Source organism: Chelonoidis abingdonii, chromosome 7, assembly GCF_003597395.2.
Source record: "Chelonoidis abingdonii isolate Lonesome George chromosome 7, CheloAbing_2.0, whole genome shotgun sequence".
NCBI classification, from domain to species: domain Eukaryota; kingdom Metazoa; phylum Chordata; order Testudines; family Testudinidae; genus Chelonoidis; species Chelonoidis abingdonii.
Window position 1 is genome coordinate 89,461,336 of NC_133775.1, and position 15,977 is coordinate 89,477,312.

General features: G+C 51.6%; 1 protein-coding gene across 2 annotated transcripts in view; it reads right to left on the reverse strand.

Moving 5' to 3' along the window:
• Positions 1-15,977, reverse strand: part of AFAP1L1 (actin filament associated protein 1 like 1) — a 56,428-nt gene that overhangs the window by 24,252 nt on the left and 16,199 nt on the right. For both annotated transcript variants that reach the window (XM_032794418.2, XM_075068100.1), the window contains exon 2: positions 77-205. In XM_032794418.2, coding sequence (XP_032650309.1) covers positions 77-205 — 129 coding nt within the window. The remainder of the gene's footprint in view (positions 1-76; positions 206-15,977) is intronic.

A 15,977-nucleotide genomic window follows, 5' to 3' on the forward strand; every position in this document is an offset into this window, starting at 1 on the left:
GGGCAGTCCTGGAGAAAAGTAGGGGGGAGAAGTGGAGCGAGGGGGTGTAGAATAGGGGCAAGGAGAGCTTACTGACCTGCAGGGGGCTGCAGCTTCTGCAGGATAGTGGAGACGGCCAGTTTCTTCTCCATGGTGGTAGCGCTCAGGTACTCATGATCCAGCAACTTGAGCAGCAAGCTGAGCTCCGGGAGGAGCTGGTCCAGCACTGGGGAAAGCAGCAGAGAGAACAGGAGTCAGGGAGCCAGCTTGGGGAGCAGAGAACAAAACGATCCAGGCCGAGGGGTTTGGGCTACTACAGAGGCTGGAGGGGAACTAGGAAAAAGCAGCTTGGGGGCAGAAGCTGTTTATGTTCTGAGTTTGTACAGTGCCTAGCAGGATGGGGCCCTGGTCCATGACTGGGGCTCCTAGGTGCTCTGGCAATACAAATACTAAACACACCCCACCACCTACTGAGTGTTTGGACAGAGATACAGCAAAGCCTAAGAGGGAGCTGGAGAAATAACAACTCTCCCTTTCCAGCCGATGCTGAAAGAGGGCATCCAATCTTCACCTGCAGGCAGGGGACCCTGCTCACTGCTTTTGGACACCCTCTATAACGCCCCCCCCACCCCATGGGGGTCAGTCACATACTGGTTTGAGCCAGGGTCCATTCTTCAGACACCTTCCCCCCTCCCCCGCCACGTTTGGGGTCAAAGGGGACATCAGATAAAATAGTCTCAGGTAAACTAAACGCACTTAACCTAGAAGTTAAACACATTGTGTATTTACAAGCAGAGGGGAAGATGAGCGAGCAGAGACACTTTAAGGGTATGTCTACACTGCCCATGTCACAGCGTGGCTGCAGCAGCACTGTGACGTGGGCAGTGTAGTTACGCTTGATCAGTGGGGGAGAGAGCTCTCCCAGTGATAAAATAACCACCGCGAATGAGCAGTGGTAGCTTTATTGCCAGCAGTGTAGCTCTCAGTGATAAGGCGTTGTTTAAACTGGCGCTTTTCAGTGCTAAAACTTTTGTCGCTCAGGGGATTGTTTTTTCACATCCCTGAAGGACTAAAGTTTTAGTGCTGAAAGTGGCAGTGTAGACAGAGCCCAAGCCTGGAGACTGAGCACCCTGCTGCCAATAAGAATGGTGTCAAGGATGTTATTTCCCCCTATTCCTTGACCCAATCTTCAATTCCCATCATGGCTTTTTAAATAACCTCCCTCCCTGCAAAGCTGGGAATTACGTTCCTTATATTTTTTTCTCCCTTCTGTCAGACATGGACACAGCACTGTTACTGTAGGGTACCTCTTGGGCACTGGCAGCCATTTTCAGAGGAAGAGCATGAGAACATGGTGTTTTGGAAGGAAAACAGAGCTTCCCGAGGATTTAGCAGGCCTAGCATTCTGCACCTTCCCACTTTGGTGCAGAGAGGGGCTGCTTCAAAGAGTTACACATGATTGATGTTGTTTTAAATTGGTTTAGGAGCCCCTTTTGCTTTGTGGCTTCTGCTTCAACAAGGCTGGCTGGCCAGAGACCCTTCAAGCTGCCTCTGGGCTCCTGCAGCTTTTCACACCCCTGCGTGGAATGCAGCAGAGGCCAGCTGGTATTGTCAGAGGTGCTAAAAATCAAGCTGCTGCTACAGAGCAGAGAAAGAGAGGGAGAGAGAGATAAGAGGGGCTGAAGGGCGAGGCTGACATTGTACAGAGCACCCTTTGTCATCCGGAGAGTGGCTGCTCTCCTGTCTAGACACCTCCTGGACAGCGCAAACACACAAATACAGACTCTTCTGACCTTGTGTCACTGCCAGGAGACAGCTGGCCACCTGCTGAGCTCGCTGGCCTATCAGATCACTATTCAAATAACTCGGCAGGGCATTCCTCAACTTCTGATCGGCATATAATACACTGCCCTTGTCTATTATTTATCATCCATATGACCACAGAGCCTAATGGTCCCAGCCAGGGTGGTGCCCCGTTGTGTCACCTACTGTACAGACAGACAACCCCTGCCCCAAAGGGCTCACAGTATTATTGAATACCTCCAGGAGGCCTCCAGAAAAGCTGACAATGCAGCATAGACTCAAGTGCCAGCAGCACACAGAAGACACTCAGCTCTATAGTCTTTGTGTCAAATGGAAACTGCACCATCGCCTAATTTTCTTCATGCCTGGCCAAAGGCAGCAGCTGGGTGAAGAACGGTTGGCTAAAGTGGATCCTAGGCAATAATGGGTGGAGTGGGGTGGAGATACTAGCTAGATCAAAACAAACCGAAACTGCTCCACAGAACTTGCCTCCACTCTAGGTTTGTGTTGGCTAGGATTTAAAGACGACACTGTTAGAAGGTGTTAGTAGCATGGTCTAGTGGAGACAGACAACACATTAGAAGTCTACACTGCCTGTTTCCATCACATGTTTGGGTATGTCTGCACAGCAAATGTCCACGCTAGTCGCGCCTTCAAGTATACCCTTCAACTTAGCTAGCACCAATAGCAGGGAAGAAGCTATCCTGTGCTGAAGCCCGTGCTGCCACAAGTACAAGTTCGCTGGGGAACTGAGGTAAATACTCAGGTTGTGAGCCCATGCTGAAGCCTGTGCCACTACATCTATACTACTCCTATTGGTTGTACTAGCTAGATGCCCACGCTGGTGTCAATGCCTCCCTGTGCTACAATCACACCTTCACTGGTGGTGTGGACATACCCACTGAATGTGTGAAAAAGTGCCGGCTAACACTGTACCTTTAAATCTTAGGCATAGCAAGCCTAGAACATCCCCCTCTTTTGAGGGCCTCTGCCCTCAGACTGGTAAGTCACTACATTGCTCAGAGTTACTGGATACCCAAATAACCATGTGATGAAATGGGCCCACTTCTGTCTGCACCTGATGAGAAGATTGCAAACCCTCTTACAAGAAATGGGCCTGGCTACCTTGATCTGTGCATTCATGACTTCCTAGCTATGAGTTTCAGTAATTAAATGGAACAAAGCATTAGGGCCCAAAAGGGATTCCAACTGGAACAAAACTGTCCGCTTAGCAATACAGACTGGCATGAACATGCTCCTGGCACTGGCTCCCCATGGAGCCCAGAGCCCAGTTCCAGGTCTCTGTTCTGTTATCCAAAGCTCTCCATGGAATTGGCCCAACTACCAAGAGATTGCCTCTCTGCCCATGACCTTAGCTGCCAATGGCAGTAATGTATCAGAGGGGTAGCCGTGTTAGTCTGAATCTGTAAAAGCAGCAGAGAATCCTGTGGCACTTATAGACTAACAGATGTTTTGGATCATGGCAGTAATGTTCCTCTGGAACAATGAATCTGTTGGCTCTCAGATTAGTCCAGGAGGCAGAGCTGGATTTGGACTATGGAACTTCTGGCCACAAAGTGCAAGAATGACCACAGAACTAACCACTTCCACAACTGAATGCAAGACTCATTTCTTCTACTTAGCTTTCCTTCTCTCACACACACTCTACTTTCCTTCTCTCTCCCCTACAGGCTGGAAAGAGACACCATTGTTATTTCTGCTTTGAGGGACTTGGGACCTGCTCAGATAATGCGCTGAGTTATGTAGAGGTGGACGTGGGGAAAGGGGATACAAGAATCTAGACAGCGAACAACATTGCAATAAGCAAGTGTGCATCACATAGCTGTTCACCCAATTCCTCAATCAAGTTCCCATCTCCGTGGACCCCAAGGCAGACATTACCCATACTAGCCATATATACTACAGCGTATACTAGAAAACACATCCTGCAGCTTTCTCCTCCTGCTATGCTGGGCGGCACTGCACACTCTCCAAGAATCCCGGACGCTGATCAGACTTACTTCTCCCTCCCCAGCACAGAGCTACCATCCATGGTTTTGGCCTGCATAGGGAGTGCAGGTTTAGGCTTGTCAGATTAGGGACATGAGCGCTGGGGTAGACAAGATCCAGACAGGCCTCAAATATCACACACAGCCTGAACTGAGCTGCTGAGAGTTAAAGTTTGCCCCTCTACTTTGTTCCATTATTTTTCATTTTCTCACTGTCCCAGGTCCTAGTGGGACCAAGTGCAGAACTGCTGCGTGACTGGGCCATCCTTGCTGTACTTCTGGCCCAAATGGAAGCAGCATCTCACTGGAAAGCTCACGTGCAAGCCTCACACAAGATCTCCAGCCCAATTTTGCAGACTCAGGAGATTCTGAGGTGGTCTGGAAATGCAACTGAACTTCTAGGGGCCAGCTTAGATCTAAACTAACCTTTAAGGTTTGCCCATCGCTAATTACGGCGCAGCAGAGGCTTTGACACTTTCAAGAAAAGGCAGGTCTTTGAGATACAGAAGGCAAGTCAGATGCAGAGAACCAGGGACAGGAAAAACCTGCAGTTAGAGAACAGCAAAGGGAAGAAACATCAGAAGCCAGAGCTAGAGTCTTTCCTTAGGCATGTCTGAGCAATCACCTCTTGCCAGCAAATCTGGGAGGACAGGAAAGTGTTGGCATGGGGCGGGGGTGGGGGGAAAGAAGGCTGAGGACCCAGTGGGAGAATTGCAGTTGAGCCAGCCACTCATTCTCTGTGTAGACATTAGTGTAAGTCATAGGACCTCCTTGCCCCACAGTTACCTGATGATAAAGAACAGGCAGTGAAAAGAAAAACAAAAAACCAAAAACAGGCCCAGCATGAGCCAAGATCCCCCGGGGGAAGCACTGAGGAGGAGAAGGTGGAGGGGAGAAAGGACTTGCATTCCCCAGTCACTGCAGCTTGCTCTGAGGGGAATGCTGCTCTCTACAAGTCAAGAGCTCCCTGCTGATTTCAAACAGCTCAGCAAGCTCCCCGACTTGGGACCCTGCCCCGCTGTGGGAACCGTCTCTCTCCAAACTATCTTCAGCTCAGCCCTTCCCCCAGAGAATCAGTGTGTCATCAGCACAGCAACAAGATACCCCTGAACTAATCTGCCACTGGTGGGATGAGTTTCTCAGCTGCTGTTACCCTCCCCGGCACACCCAGTTCTTGTCTTGCCTGTGGGAGGTCGGGAGTGGGAACAGAACAAGACGAAACTATACCCAAACCCAAGTTCTCCTTTGATTTCATCATAGGTCCTGGGGACCCAACAGCAATCCCTGCCAGCTGGTCACCACACGAGGTGAGTGTATTGAGTGCACCAGTGGAGAATGCCAACCCAGAGTCAGGCTCTGAAGGGATCCAGGAAGTCCCTCCCCTCATTCCAGGACTACCAGCAAGTTTGGAAGACAGATTTGTGAATCGAGTTCAGGGGGCCAGGGGAATGCCCAGTGAACCCCACTGCTGCAGGATTTCTTTGCCAACCCCTGCATCAGTACAAACAGCCAGACCCTGTTCTGAGAATTGCACGTGCTGTGAGTCAGCAAAATCCAAGCATGGCATGGTTCACAGCGGGCTCCAGTCCTCCCACCACTCTGGCTGCGGAGACAAGTTCCTGGGGCTGACCACAGGGGGATTATAATGTGCTGATGAGTGGAACTGGGTGGAGGGTTGAGATATATAGCATATGCATGGACCAGCCCCACCAGAACAAAGCTTCAGTTCTATGGCGCGTGGGAGGCGAGTGATCTGGCACCTGAGGGGAGGGTGCTACCCGCTAGATTGGGATGCCTACACAGCAACCCCCAAAAAACACACAGGCCTCTCATTACCGTTTGTAATGGAAGCCACATGGCCGGGGGGGAGGGGGAGGGGGAAATTGGTGTGTTGTTTTTTTTTAAAAACAGGACTGGCAGCATGACCTGCCACAACACCGTGCATCTGCGTTAAGGAGGTGCTTGCTCCTCTCGAGGTTAGTGGGGGTGCTCCGCCTCCTACAGGGTGAGTATCAAGGCAATGCTCCTGCATGGTGTGAGGGGGTGCTGTGCTACATGAGGCATTGGAAAATAAAGGTCCTGATTGCTAATGTTCATTAAAGACCTGTGGGCATCTTGCAATAGCTGGGGGCAAAGCCCACGTCCTGTCCAAATGCCAATTCAGACAGCTGTCTACAGTGTCTGAATTCCCCCTGCAGCTTCCATGGAAAACTGCTTTGCTGCAGCTTCAAGACAAGAGTCTCCTTCGCTTGGTGTGGTGTTGCCTTATGGCTGATAGCACCTGCCACCTTCCATCCCAGAGGCAGCTGCATTTCAGAGCTCAAAGGGATGCCTGCGTATAAGCACTTGCGGACAGAGTCTAGGCTGGCTTCTCAGGAGTTCAGCCTAGGCGAGGTAGGGCAAAAATGGCTTTAAGCCACCCTGAGCAGCTCAGGCTCCAGGCTGAACTGGGGGCCACAGCACGGCCTCCAGAGCTGGTCTCACTTACAGCAGCCTTACATAGTGGGCTCTGGGTGCTCTGGCCACTCACACGCCTGCCCCCAGCACAACTCTCTGCCATTGCCAGAGCTGGAGGGAGACGGCGCAGGATCAGGTAGAGAAGCTCTGCATGGAAGAGGTGGAAATTCCCCCAGGGGCCGTTTCAACCCCCTTTACACTCCAGGAGATATAGATGGGGCCTTGTCAGCTCATCATTGTTCAGCTGCTGGGCGAGGGCATCTCCAGCTCATGTTCCAGCAGGTTATGTCTCTCCCCGTGCGAGGCTCTGCTTCCGAGGAAGGATGGAGAATGGAACAGTAAGCAGGGGGCAGTGGTGGCCCAGCTCAAGAGGGAAGGACCCTGTAGAGAAGCCCATCCAGCTGCTACTCCCAGACATGGCAAGAGACACTGGCTTCTTCCAGATTTATTTCCAAAGTTGCTCTGGTCTTAGATGGTGTCTGTCCATGACTCATGGGTTTACCAGCCTTTAAACACGTCTGTTTTGACAAACGGACTGACAGGCAGAAGTCCTCTGGTTCCATGGTCATGCTTGTGGCCTTGACGTGCTCCCGCTTCTGCAGTCTCATGAAGCAGTCCCCTGGGGTCAGCCCATGGCTGTAGGGAGCAGCAACGCTAAGCAGGCAGCCCTGGCCAAGCTGGAGAGAACACAGCTGAGGTCCAGCATTGCCAACTCTTACGACTGTCTCTCAATGTTTGGCGGGTTTCTCAGAGCCCCAACTCTTGGTGCCAGAGGACCAGGTGAGAATCCCAGCTTTCTTTTTAAAGTGAGCCCATGTCTTGGCCTCAGGATTGCAGAGAACAGCTGGAAAATGTGAGTTCTAGAGGCTATGAACCAAAGACAAGAACCCAACATTTTCAGAGTCTGTTTTGGGGGGGCCTGATGGGAGTTTTGTTCACTTGAGGGTGGTGATTCTGCAGGCCTAGAGCTGATGTGGACTCTGAATCTGGTAGAGATGGGCCCAGACACACCCAGGTTCCCCCTACTCTCTCCCCACCTCTTCTCTGGCTGGACCTGAAGCCCCAACAACTCTGGTTTCTGGGAGAAGGTTTCTAACCCAGGTCACTGCCTGTCCAGGATGCAGGCAGGATACGGCCCTCACAAGCCTCTTCCTGCCTCCTCAGCTGATGCACTTCTATCTCTACAAACCTTCTGTTTCCTTCTCCCTCACCAGAGCCAAGCTAGACATTAACCCCTTAGCACCTTGGCCGAGATGGATCTGTCAGCGCCTCTCTCCCCACCAGTCTATGTGCAGAGGGGTTGCAGACACCCTGCTCTATCGCTGGGCTCCGGACCATGAGAGGCTGGGAATCAGACCTCCACCCCTCTCCGGAAAGCTTAAACAAGGCTTGGGAGCAGGCCTCACTCAGCTGGGCTGTGACGGGAGACGGAGGTGTGTGACACCTACCTGAGAGAGACCAGGGCTCCTGTACACTATAACAGCTGAGCTCCTGAGTGGGAAAGAACAGAGACATGGGACCAGCCTGCTTAGAGTGTCAAGCTACTGCAGGAAACCCCCTCCCCTGCTAACAGCTCCAGAGCCACAAGACCCAGCGTGCCCAGGGTTAGGGTTGCCAATTTTGGTTGGACGTATTCCTGGAGGTTTCATCATATGACATAACCTTTCATTAAAGATGAATCTTTAATCCTGGAGAGTTGGCAACCTAGGCTCCAAACACCATCAACAAAATAAATGGAGTTCTTCAAGCACAGAAGTTGGTGTAGGAGCGAATGAGGTCAGACAGTATAACTGGCAGGGACAGTGCTCAGCTGCCACCCAATCAACCTTTCATTGTCCTCATTCTCCAGGACCCTGTGGATGATGCGGGGGATGGGGTGTCTCCCAAGGGGACAATCTCTCTTCACAACCCCTTGAAGTCTACACTGGAATATCCCATCAGGACACTGAACCAACAAACTGCAGCAAAAACAACCACCACCATCCAGAAATACAAGGATGTTCCATGGGCCAAGAAAGCGAATCACCCCTTGGGGGAGGGGGATGCCATTCCTCCATAGCTCAAGAGGGGTGACAAGCTGGTGGGGCACAAGGGTTGAATGAAGTCTCTGGGATCACCTGTCCATTGTGCCCACTTGTCTTTTGGCACATCGGCTTTGGTGGCAGCCAGGGAAATTAAGTCCAGGCCAGTGTAGGGAGCAGGTCATCCACACACACACGCACAGCTCCCACTCCCCCACATGGACGAGAAGTTTGCTGTCAAGAGCCCATCTACCTGGCATCCCGAGCTAGAATCCTCTTCCCTTCCACTTCTAGCCTTCCCAATCCCTCCTCCCAGTCGCTGATCCTCTCACTCGCTCTGTGAGCTAACAGCACTGCTGAAAAAGAGGGACACTCAGAGACACCCAATACCTCTGCCCTCAGCCACCCTTAGTTATTAGCAGGGTCACCCTGCTAATGTGACATTGACGAGCTAAGTTAAAAATCACCCAGACACACGAAATTCACCGTTCACCTGACCAAGTCCACGTCACCCCCCACATTCCACCCCGGCTGGGGTAAAACCAGCCTTAAGGAAGGGGAACAACGCAGCCCAGGAGCATCAATTCCTCTGGGTTCCCCTACTGCAGAATGACCTGTATGTCCCCCATAGCCATACTTCTAAAGCTGACTGTGGCAGTTAAGGAAAAAAAGCAATGCCCGAGGGCACTAAGAAACGCCCTCCTCCCATGCAAACAGGCCACTAACAAGTGGGACTTTTGTCCTGAACCTTTACAAGCCCAGACTAGCCAGCCATAGCAGGTGCTAGACCTCAGTCTGTGGTGCAGCTAGGCCCTGTCCTCTTGCCAGCCTGAGTCACAGCCACCAGCTCCTGCCCGAGGGTCTCAGACTGACTGAGGGCGAAGGGGCGAGTGGCTGGTCTATTAATAATCACAAAGCAGGCGTGATGTGATAAACGGGGAAGGGTCAGAACACCCCAGCGCTTACACAAACTACAAGCAGTGTCTGCAGAAGAGCGAGGCCTGTAACGCGGCATTGCAAGCTGGTGAGCTCATCCAGTGCCGCCTTGACGGATGGCTCTGGAGTTGGGGGGCATGAAGCTAGGATCCAGACCGGCACTGAGGGCTCCTTTGTTTCCCCTTGGCTGAGCTGTCTCCTCCTGTCTCCCTTGTTAACGCACACCGAAATACAAATTGAAGGGGGAAAAAAGCCAGTCAAAGAGGCCTGTGATCCCAGCTGGGGGCATGTGAGTAGCTGAGCCGAGTATGCCCCAGGGGAGCGGAGGAGGGGAAGGAATTAATTTCCGACCTCGTTAGGCTCCCAGCCCAGATAAGGTTAATGTGGTGGCTGCAGGAAATGAGAGAGGAGATTGTCTGAGGCTTGGCTCTCAAGAGGCTCCCCCTCCCTCCATTTTGCCAGCAGCTTTTGCTAGAGTTTGGGGGGCTAGGCAGGTAACCGACCCCCACTAACAGTGGGGAGTCCCATCTTCACCTCCACCGTCCCATTTTACAATGGGGTGGTGCACGGTAGCAGGGAACTGCTGAGACAATGCCTTTCACCAGGATCTTCCTACTCCTCAAGAGGGTACAACCACGATACAGGGGATGGGGGAAAACAGGGTAGGATATGGCATGCTGCTAAAGGAAAGAGGCATCAAGGGATGTCCCAGTTAAGGTAGGGAAATCTGAGATATTAGGAGAGTCTGCCAGCGATGCAGGATTGCTGCCTGCACTATGTTCTGCAGTCTAAAATAGCCCATGAGATGAGGCTTCTACCAAGTCCCCTGGCCATGGTGAGCACTCAAACCCTTTTCCTCCCCTGTTTCTGGAAGGCACCAGCACTGACCCATACAGCTCTATTAATGCTAAGGAAACCCAGGGTAGCCATTCACTTCACCCCACACACCTGCAACCATGTTCCCTTTAAAGGGTTCCCTTTTGCTCTCATAATGGCTCATCTATTTGTATCTGAGCAGAGTATAAATCCGAGGTAGGCGCCCACAATATTGCTGTGCGCCACTCAGCCATAGACAAGTCCTCTCCAGCTGGTAAGACTTGGAGTACTGGAGGGAGTAGAGGGAAGAAGAAGGGATGCCAGTTTTAGCAGAAATGCACTTTGCATTAGCATAGTTCAGAGTCCCACCTCTCAGCACCGAAGGCCAAGTGACTAGATTGTCATCCAGAGGCAAATTACTCAATGGCAGGATGGAAACAGCTTCCAGACAAATACCACCAGTTAGCAGAGATCTACTTTTGTTAAACAGATTATAATAGTTTGCCCTTCTCTAGCACCATCCATCATAGGAGCCAAAGCTCTGTACAGACATTAATTCATCCTTCTACAACCCTGTCAAAGTAGGCAAGTATTTTTATACTGATTTTGCAGATGTGGCAACCGAGGCACAGAACAAATCACATGAGTTGCTCACAGTTGCACAGCAGACCAGTGACAAACCAGGAAAGGGAATCCAAGAATCTTTCCGATTGGTAGATCGTGGTCAGAAGTGGTGTGAGCTGTTTTGCCAGCAGGGCAGAAAACATTTTCATCCCCCTCTCCCCAAAACAGCAGAACAAAAAAAAGAGCTGGACAATTGAGAGCAGAGCAAAAAAGCCAAGTGGCAAGCAGTTCAGTGCTCCCTGGAGGTTGGCAGCCCAGTCCTGACTGCACTCCCTCATGGAGATTAAAGAAATGACATAAGTAAATCCACTTTGAGATTTCTCTTTGCCCAAGAAATTGAAGACTCAGACCAGAGGCCCCCTGGGAACCAGAGCACAGAGGATGGGGCTGTGCAGGGCTTTCCAAATGGCCTGGTGTTTGGGGGATTTAACGTTCTGAGTGGGCTGGGTGTCTCACGCTCTCCCTTGAAAGCATTTGTATCAACCAACAATTTTGGCCTTGGCGGCTCAATCAACCATAGCCCTGAAACCACAGAGCCCTGGAACAGAAACAACTAAGACATCAAAGGGCCTTCCTGCTCCCCAGAGGAGAAACTAAACTCCACATCAAAGCTGGCCAGAGGGTCTGAGCAGGTGAATGTAGCCAAACAGGATACCCCACACCCTCACCACAGAGCAGTAGCCTAGCTGATGAGGTATCTATAGGGGGCTCCCACCCAGCCCTTATCTGACTTTAATGGCTCTCACCTGTTTGTTTCTTCAGGGACTTCACTAACTTGCAACTGCTTGTGTTTAATCCCAGACATAGTTACCTGGAGCCCTGCTGGGCTGAGAGGACCCTGGGAGCAGGTGGGTGTAGGATGGAATAGTGGCAGAGGCCTTTCTAGTGCATGGACAGCCTGGTCCCTTCAGTGGTACCCTGGGCCTTTCTCAAGAGGGAACCGGTTTCCAGCCACTGCTTTGGGGTGTGGAAAAGAGAGGGAGGGATTTTTAGTTTGTGGGAGATAGGGGTTTGTGGAAGCAGCTGGCTTGGTACTAGCTCTGACTACAGTAGTGGGGGAGTGGAGGCGACTGAGCTGAGCTGTTGTGGGAAGCCCAAGCCTGCAGTAGCAGAGATCAGTGAGGTGGGACGGCACTGCTGTGCCCAAACCATGCCTGGCTCTGGCCAGTGCTATCAGCCCCTTGCTTTCTTGAATGCTAAAACTCCCCACTAGAAGACAGATGCACTGGCCTCCCTGCTGGCTGTGCAGTCAGTCCGACTCCAGGGGGGTGGAGGGGAAGGTGTTTCCATCCTTCTGTGCAGAAGGGAGATATTTGACCAGTCCTGCCATTGCGGTGTACCTACTCTTCCGCTTTGTTTCTTCAGTATGGAGAGCTCAATCTTTAGAGCACTGCTATTTCCTCGGGGGGAATTCCCACATTGCTGTGCCATAAAGGCATTGTTTGGTAGCCATTAGCAGCTGCTGGCCCTCCTCTGTCCTACATGCTGGCACAGGAGCAAGGTGCTGCTGCTAAGTGGACTCCCATCCAACCTGCAAAAAGCAGGGCACAGCAGAGCTTTTGCAGCAATTTCCGAACCAGTGGAGCCCCAGGGTGATTTGTTTCACATGGAAAGGACAGCGGCTGGACTCGTGGCATTGATCCACACACATGGGCTGGTGAAACGACTACGTGATAAGGCCCAGCCACTTACAAGGACAGGTCCAGGCCACTGACAAGGAGTCTCAGTGGGTTAATGCACTGGCCTTTTGTCTTGGTTCTAATCCTGCCCAAAGGTCACAAGCAGGATACAGAGGCCCTCACCTGCTCCTACATAGGACAGGTGGGCATAGTGCCCCCTCTCAAGCCTGATTGGCAAGGGAAGAGCTGTAATGAAAGTTGATAAGAAAGCATCTCTGGAACTCCCTGCATCTTCTCTGCGCTTGGACCCCCATCCCCAAGCCTGCAGCACCAGAATCACCAAGCTGCCGAGGCCCTGACGTCCTGTCCCTTCCTTCCTCTGGCTGGACATTACAAGCATTTCCTTCCGATCCCAGGTGAAAGCCAGGAGGGGGAGAGTGAGTGGGGGGAAAATGATGACCATTGTTTGTAGCTAAAATAAAATACACACTTCCTGTTACTGTAGGCAGGGCCCCAAGACAATGCAGCTGCCAGTGGAGGGCTGTTTAGAGCAGCAAACAAACCAGCAACAAACAGAAACATTTATAGTTCTCCTGACCCTTGGAAAGCCATAAATAGGCAGGGAGCCCAGGGACAGCCATGAAAGGGGGGTGAAGATTGGGGAAGACCAGAGGAAAGGAAATTAGCTTGCTACATTTACAAAGGTGAAAACTCACCCTATTGGAATTTCTCAGCTGCCTGTATATGTAATGCACAGAGAGCAGCTCTGATAATGCAAGATTTATTGGCTTATCATTTATTCAGTGAAATGTGACAAATGTCATCAGATAAATTATTCACAATGAATAATCCCACTGGCTCTGCACCACAGCTAGTCCTGAACAGATAGCCTGAGGGCCCACAGGGGATTCCTCACAGTAGAAGCAGGTTCTCCTAAGTCGTAGAACCCCGCCTGTCACGCCGTGCTCGGGTTTGGCTGTGCAGGCCACTTCAACTGTAGCTCACATCAAGCCCGGGAGCCTGGTTTACTCCAGCCATGAAGGTAGGTCAGGACACCAGGGTTCTTCCCTACTGCTTTGGGACATGCCCTTAGATCTTCAGCGTGCCCCTGGGGCCTGGACAGCTCCCCAGAGAAGAGTCATGTCTGTGACCAGGCAGGCCCCTGCAACATGCTCTCAGCAGCACTTACCCAGTTCTGCTGCCTGCCTGCCTCCCTCCCAACTTGTCCACAAGCCAGCATTCAAGGTCTTGTTTATTCACTGTGAAAGGCTGCGGTTGCTGGAGCAATTTGGTCAGGGCTCCTGCTCGTTCCCCATGCCTCTTCCATTCACCAGGTGCTTTCTTTTTAGTGGGGAAGGAGGTGGAGGGGGTGGAAAGCACAGGCCCCAACAGGCAAGGAAGTTCCCTGGCGTGGGGAAGCTCTGCTCTCTCACCATTGTTCCTTTGTATTGGCTGTATTATTTTGTACTTCCAGAAGAATTGCTATGAAGCTGGGAACCTGCAAAGTTTGCTCCCCCTTAGGCCTCTCCCACTGCCTCAAGGGAGGTCCATTGGCACATGCTGTAGTGGGGGATGGGTGTCCTAGGAGCAGCAAGAAACACAGCAGCAAAGAGGCTGAGAAACACAATGGAGAGAAGGAAGGACTTAGTGTGTGGTGGAATGGCAGGGCTCCCTGTGGCGCCTGCTCCCCACGAGATAGCGCTCAGGCCCTTGGCCTCCACCCCTGACGTGGCTGCGTTTCAGTGCTGATGTGCGCATGCAGGGTGATGAAGCACCTTGGGATGGACTCTTCTCTAGAGTGTGTTGGTCACTGACAAGCCCACTTAGGTCTTACAGAACGTTTCCAGAACTGAAGGCCTTGGAGATTCATGCAAGCCTAGTACCCATACTCTGACCCACCCACATCGTCTGGCTAGAGAACACTCCAACCCCACTCCCCCGCCATTATTCAAGTGCTGAATACGCTGAGGACTGGGTTACTAGAGGCAGTTTGCCCTGGAAAAGCCTCTGTTAGGCTGAGGTGCTCTGTGTGTAGCCCCTGACCCAGACACAGTTGTTGCATTCTAGTGCCCAATTGCTGAGCAGAAGCCAATGCTCAGCTCTCCTAAAAAACCCATCTCCTCTCATCCCCACCCATGTGTGGGTTGCAAGCCGCCTGACCTCAGATTGCCCCAGAAGGGAATTTACCCATCCCATCCATACAGCAATCCTCCCTGCAGCCTCCCCAAAGAAGGCTCTAGGATCATAGACTTGGCTTTGCCTTTCAAAACAGGTTAAAAATCTCCACCATAAGCCAACATCCTGTGAGTCAGAAGAGGGATGAGTGTCCCCCTGTCCCATTGTGGTGATTAATAGATTTACCTGATAACCATAGAAAAACCAGCCTTGAAGGATTAACACAAGATCCACTCAAAGGTAGGGGAAAGGGGGGCGGTGTAGTCTCAGTTCACAACATAATTACTAGGTGGCTTCTCTTTTTATACAGAATGAAGGAGCCTGCAGGTTTCAGAAAAGGTCCACTGGCTTCCTTGTCTTATCCCAGGGCAGGGGAAGACGACAGGGAAGAGCCAGAGATTAGATAGTGAGAAGGCTGCACACACCAGCACTGACCTGTTGCTCCTTCTTCACCCTTGGCTCCACCGCGGATCGTGACCCACTGCTGAGAGCAGCTTGCAGGAATGGGGTCCCCTCTGGGCCAGGTTGAAATGCTAGTGTAGATGGACCCAGACCATTTTCAGTAGTGTTTCAGCTGCCAGCGTTGCTGGTTCCACTGTGTTCAAGAGGGTTTGGCTCCTGACCACAACGCACCCATGCTGTTTCCAGCACTAGTTGAGGGGACGAGTCCCCCTACTGATAAATGATTGCCTGGAATGGACCATTTTTCCTGGCATAAATAGGGCTTTTGCTAGGGAGCTTGTAACACCTTATTAGTGGCAGTTCTCTCAATTACACAGGAAGATACAGAGACCCTGGCCCTGATTCTCAGTTATGAACTTGTAGCAGGAGCAAGGAGTGAGGGGCAGGGCAGTGCAAGGCAAAAGTGCAGGTGAGCCCTGGGAAGCCCCCCACCCCAATAGCTGTCATTCAGTGCGTCCTACATCCTTCCTCCCCCTGCCCCATTTTCTGTACCAGGGAACAGCTCTACTATCAGCTCAGCCCCTCCACCAGCCAGCCAGAGGCCCACAGCACAAATGGTATTCTCAGGGAATTCATTCTACCCCCTTTAAGAAGCCAGAGCAGCAAAAAGGGGCCTCAGTGTAACAGGACAGGGCCTGCAACCTCGTGTTCATAAAACCAAGTGCACGTGTCAATGGTCCAAGACACAAGGAAGGGGCTGGAGGGAGAAGGAATCCACAATTCTCTATTACGGTAAGGGAGTCCAACTCTGTTCAAGCTTATGAGGCACTTTGCTTTTAAGGTTGCCAACTGGCCCTGAGGAAGCAAAATACACACGTCTCTACCATGTTCTCTAGCTTGGCAGGGGTCAGACCTCAAGTGGGGAGAGCTAGAGTTACAAATCCTAACTGATTTAGCACAAAAAACACCCTCCCCCTTTTGGGCTCTCCAACAGCCAGAACACACTGGATTTAGGGTAAATCTACACAGCAATCGGGAGATGAGATTGCAGCATGTGTAGACAAACCCAAGTTAGTTTAGATCTAGCTGCCTCTAACAATAGCAGTAAAGCCACAGCAGCACAGACTAGCTACTTG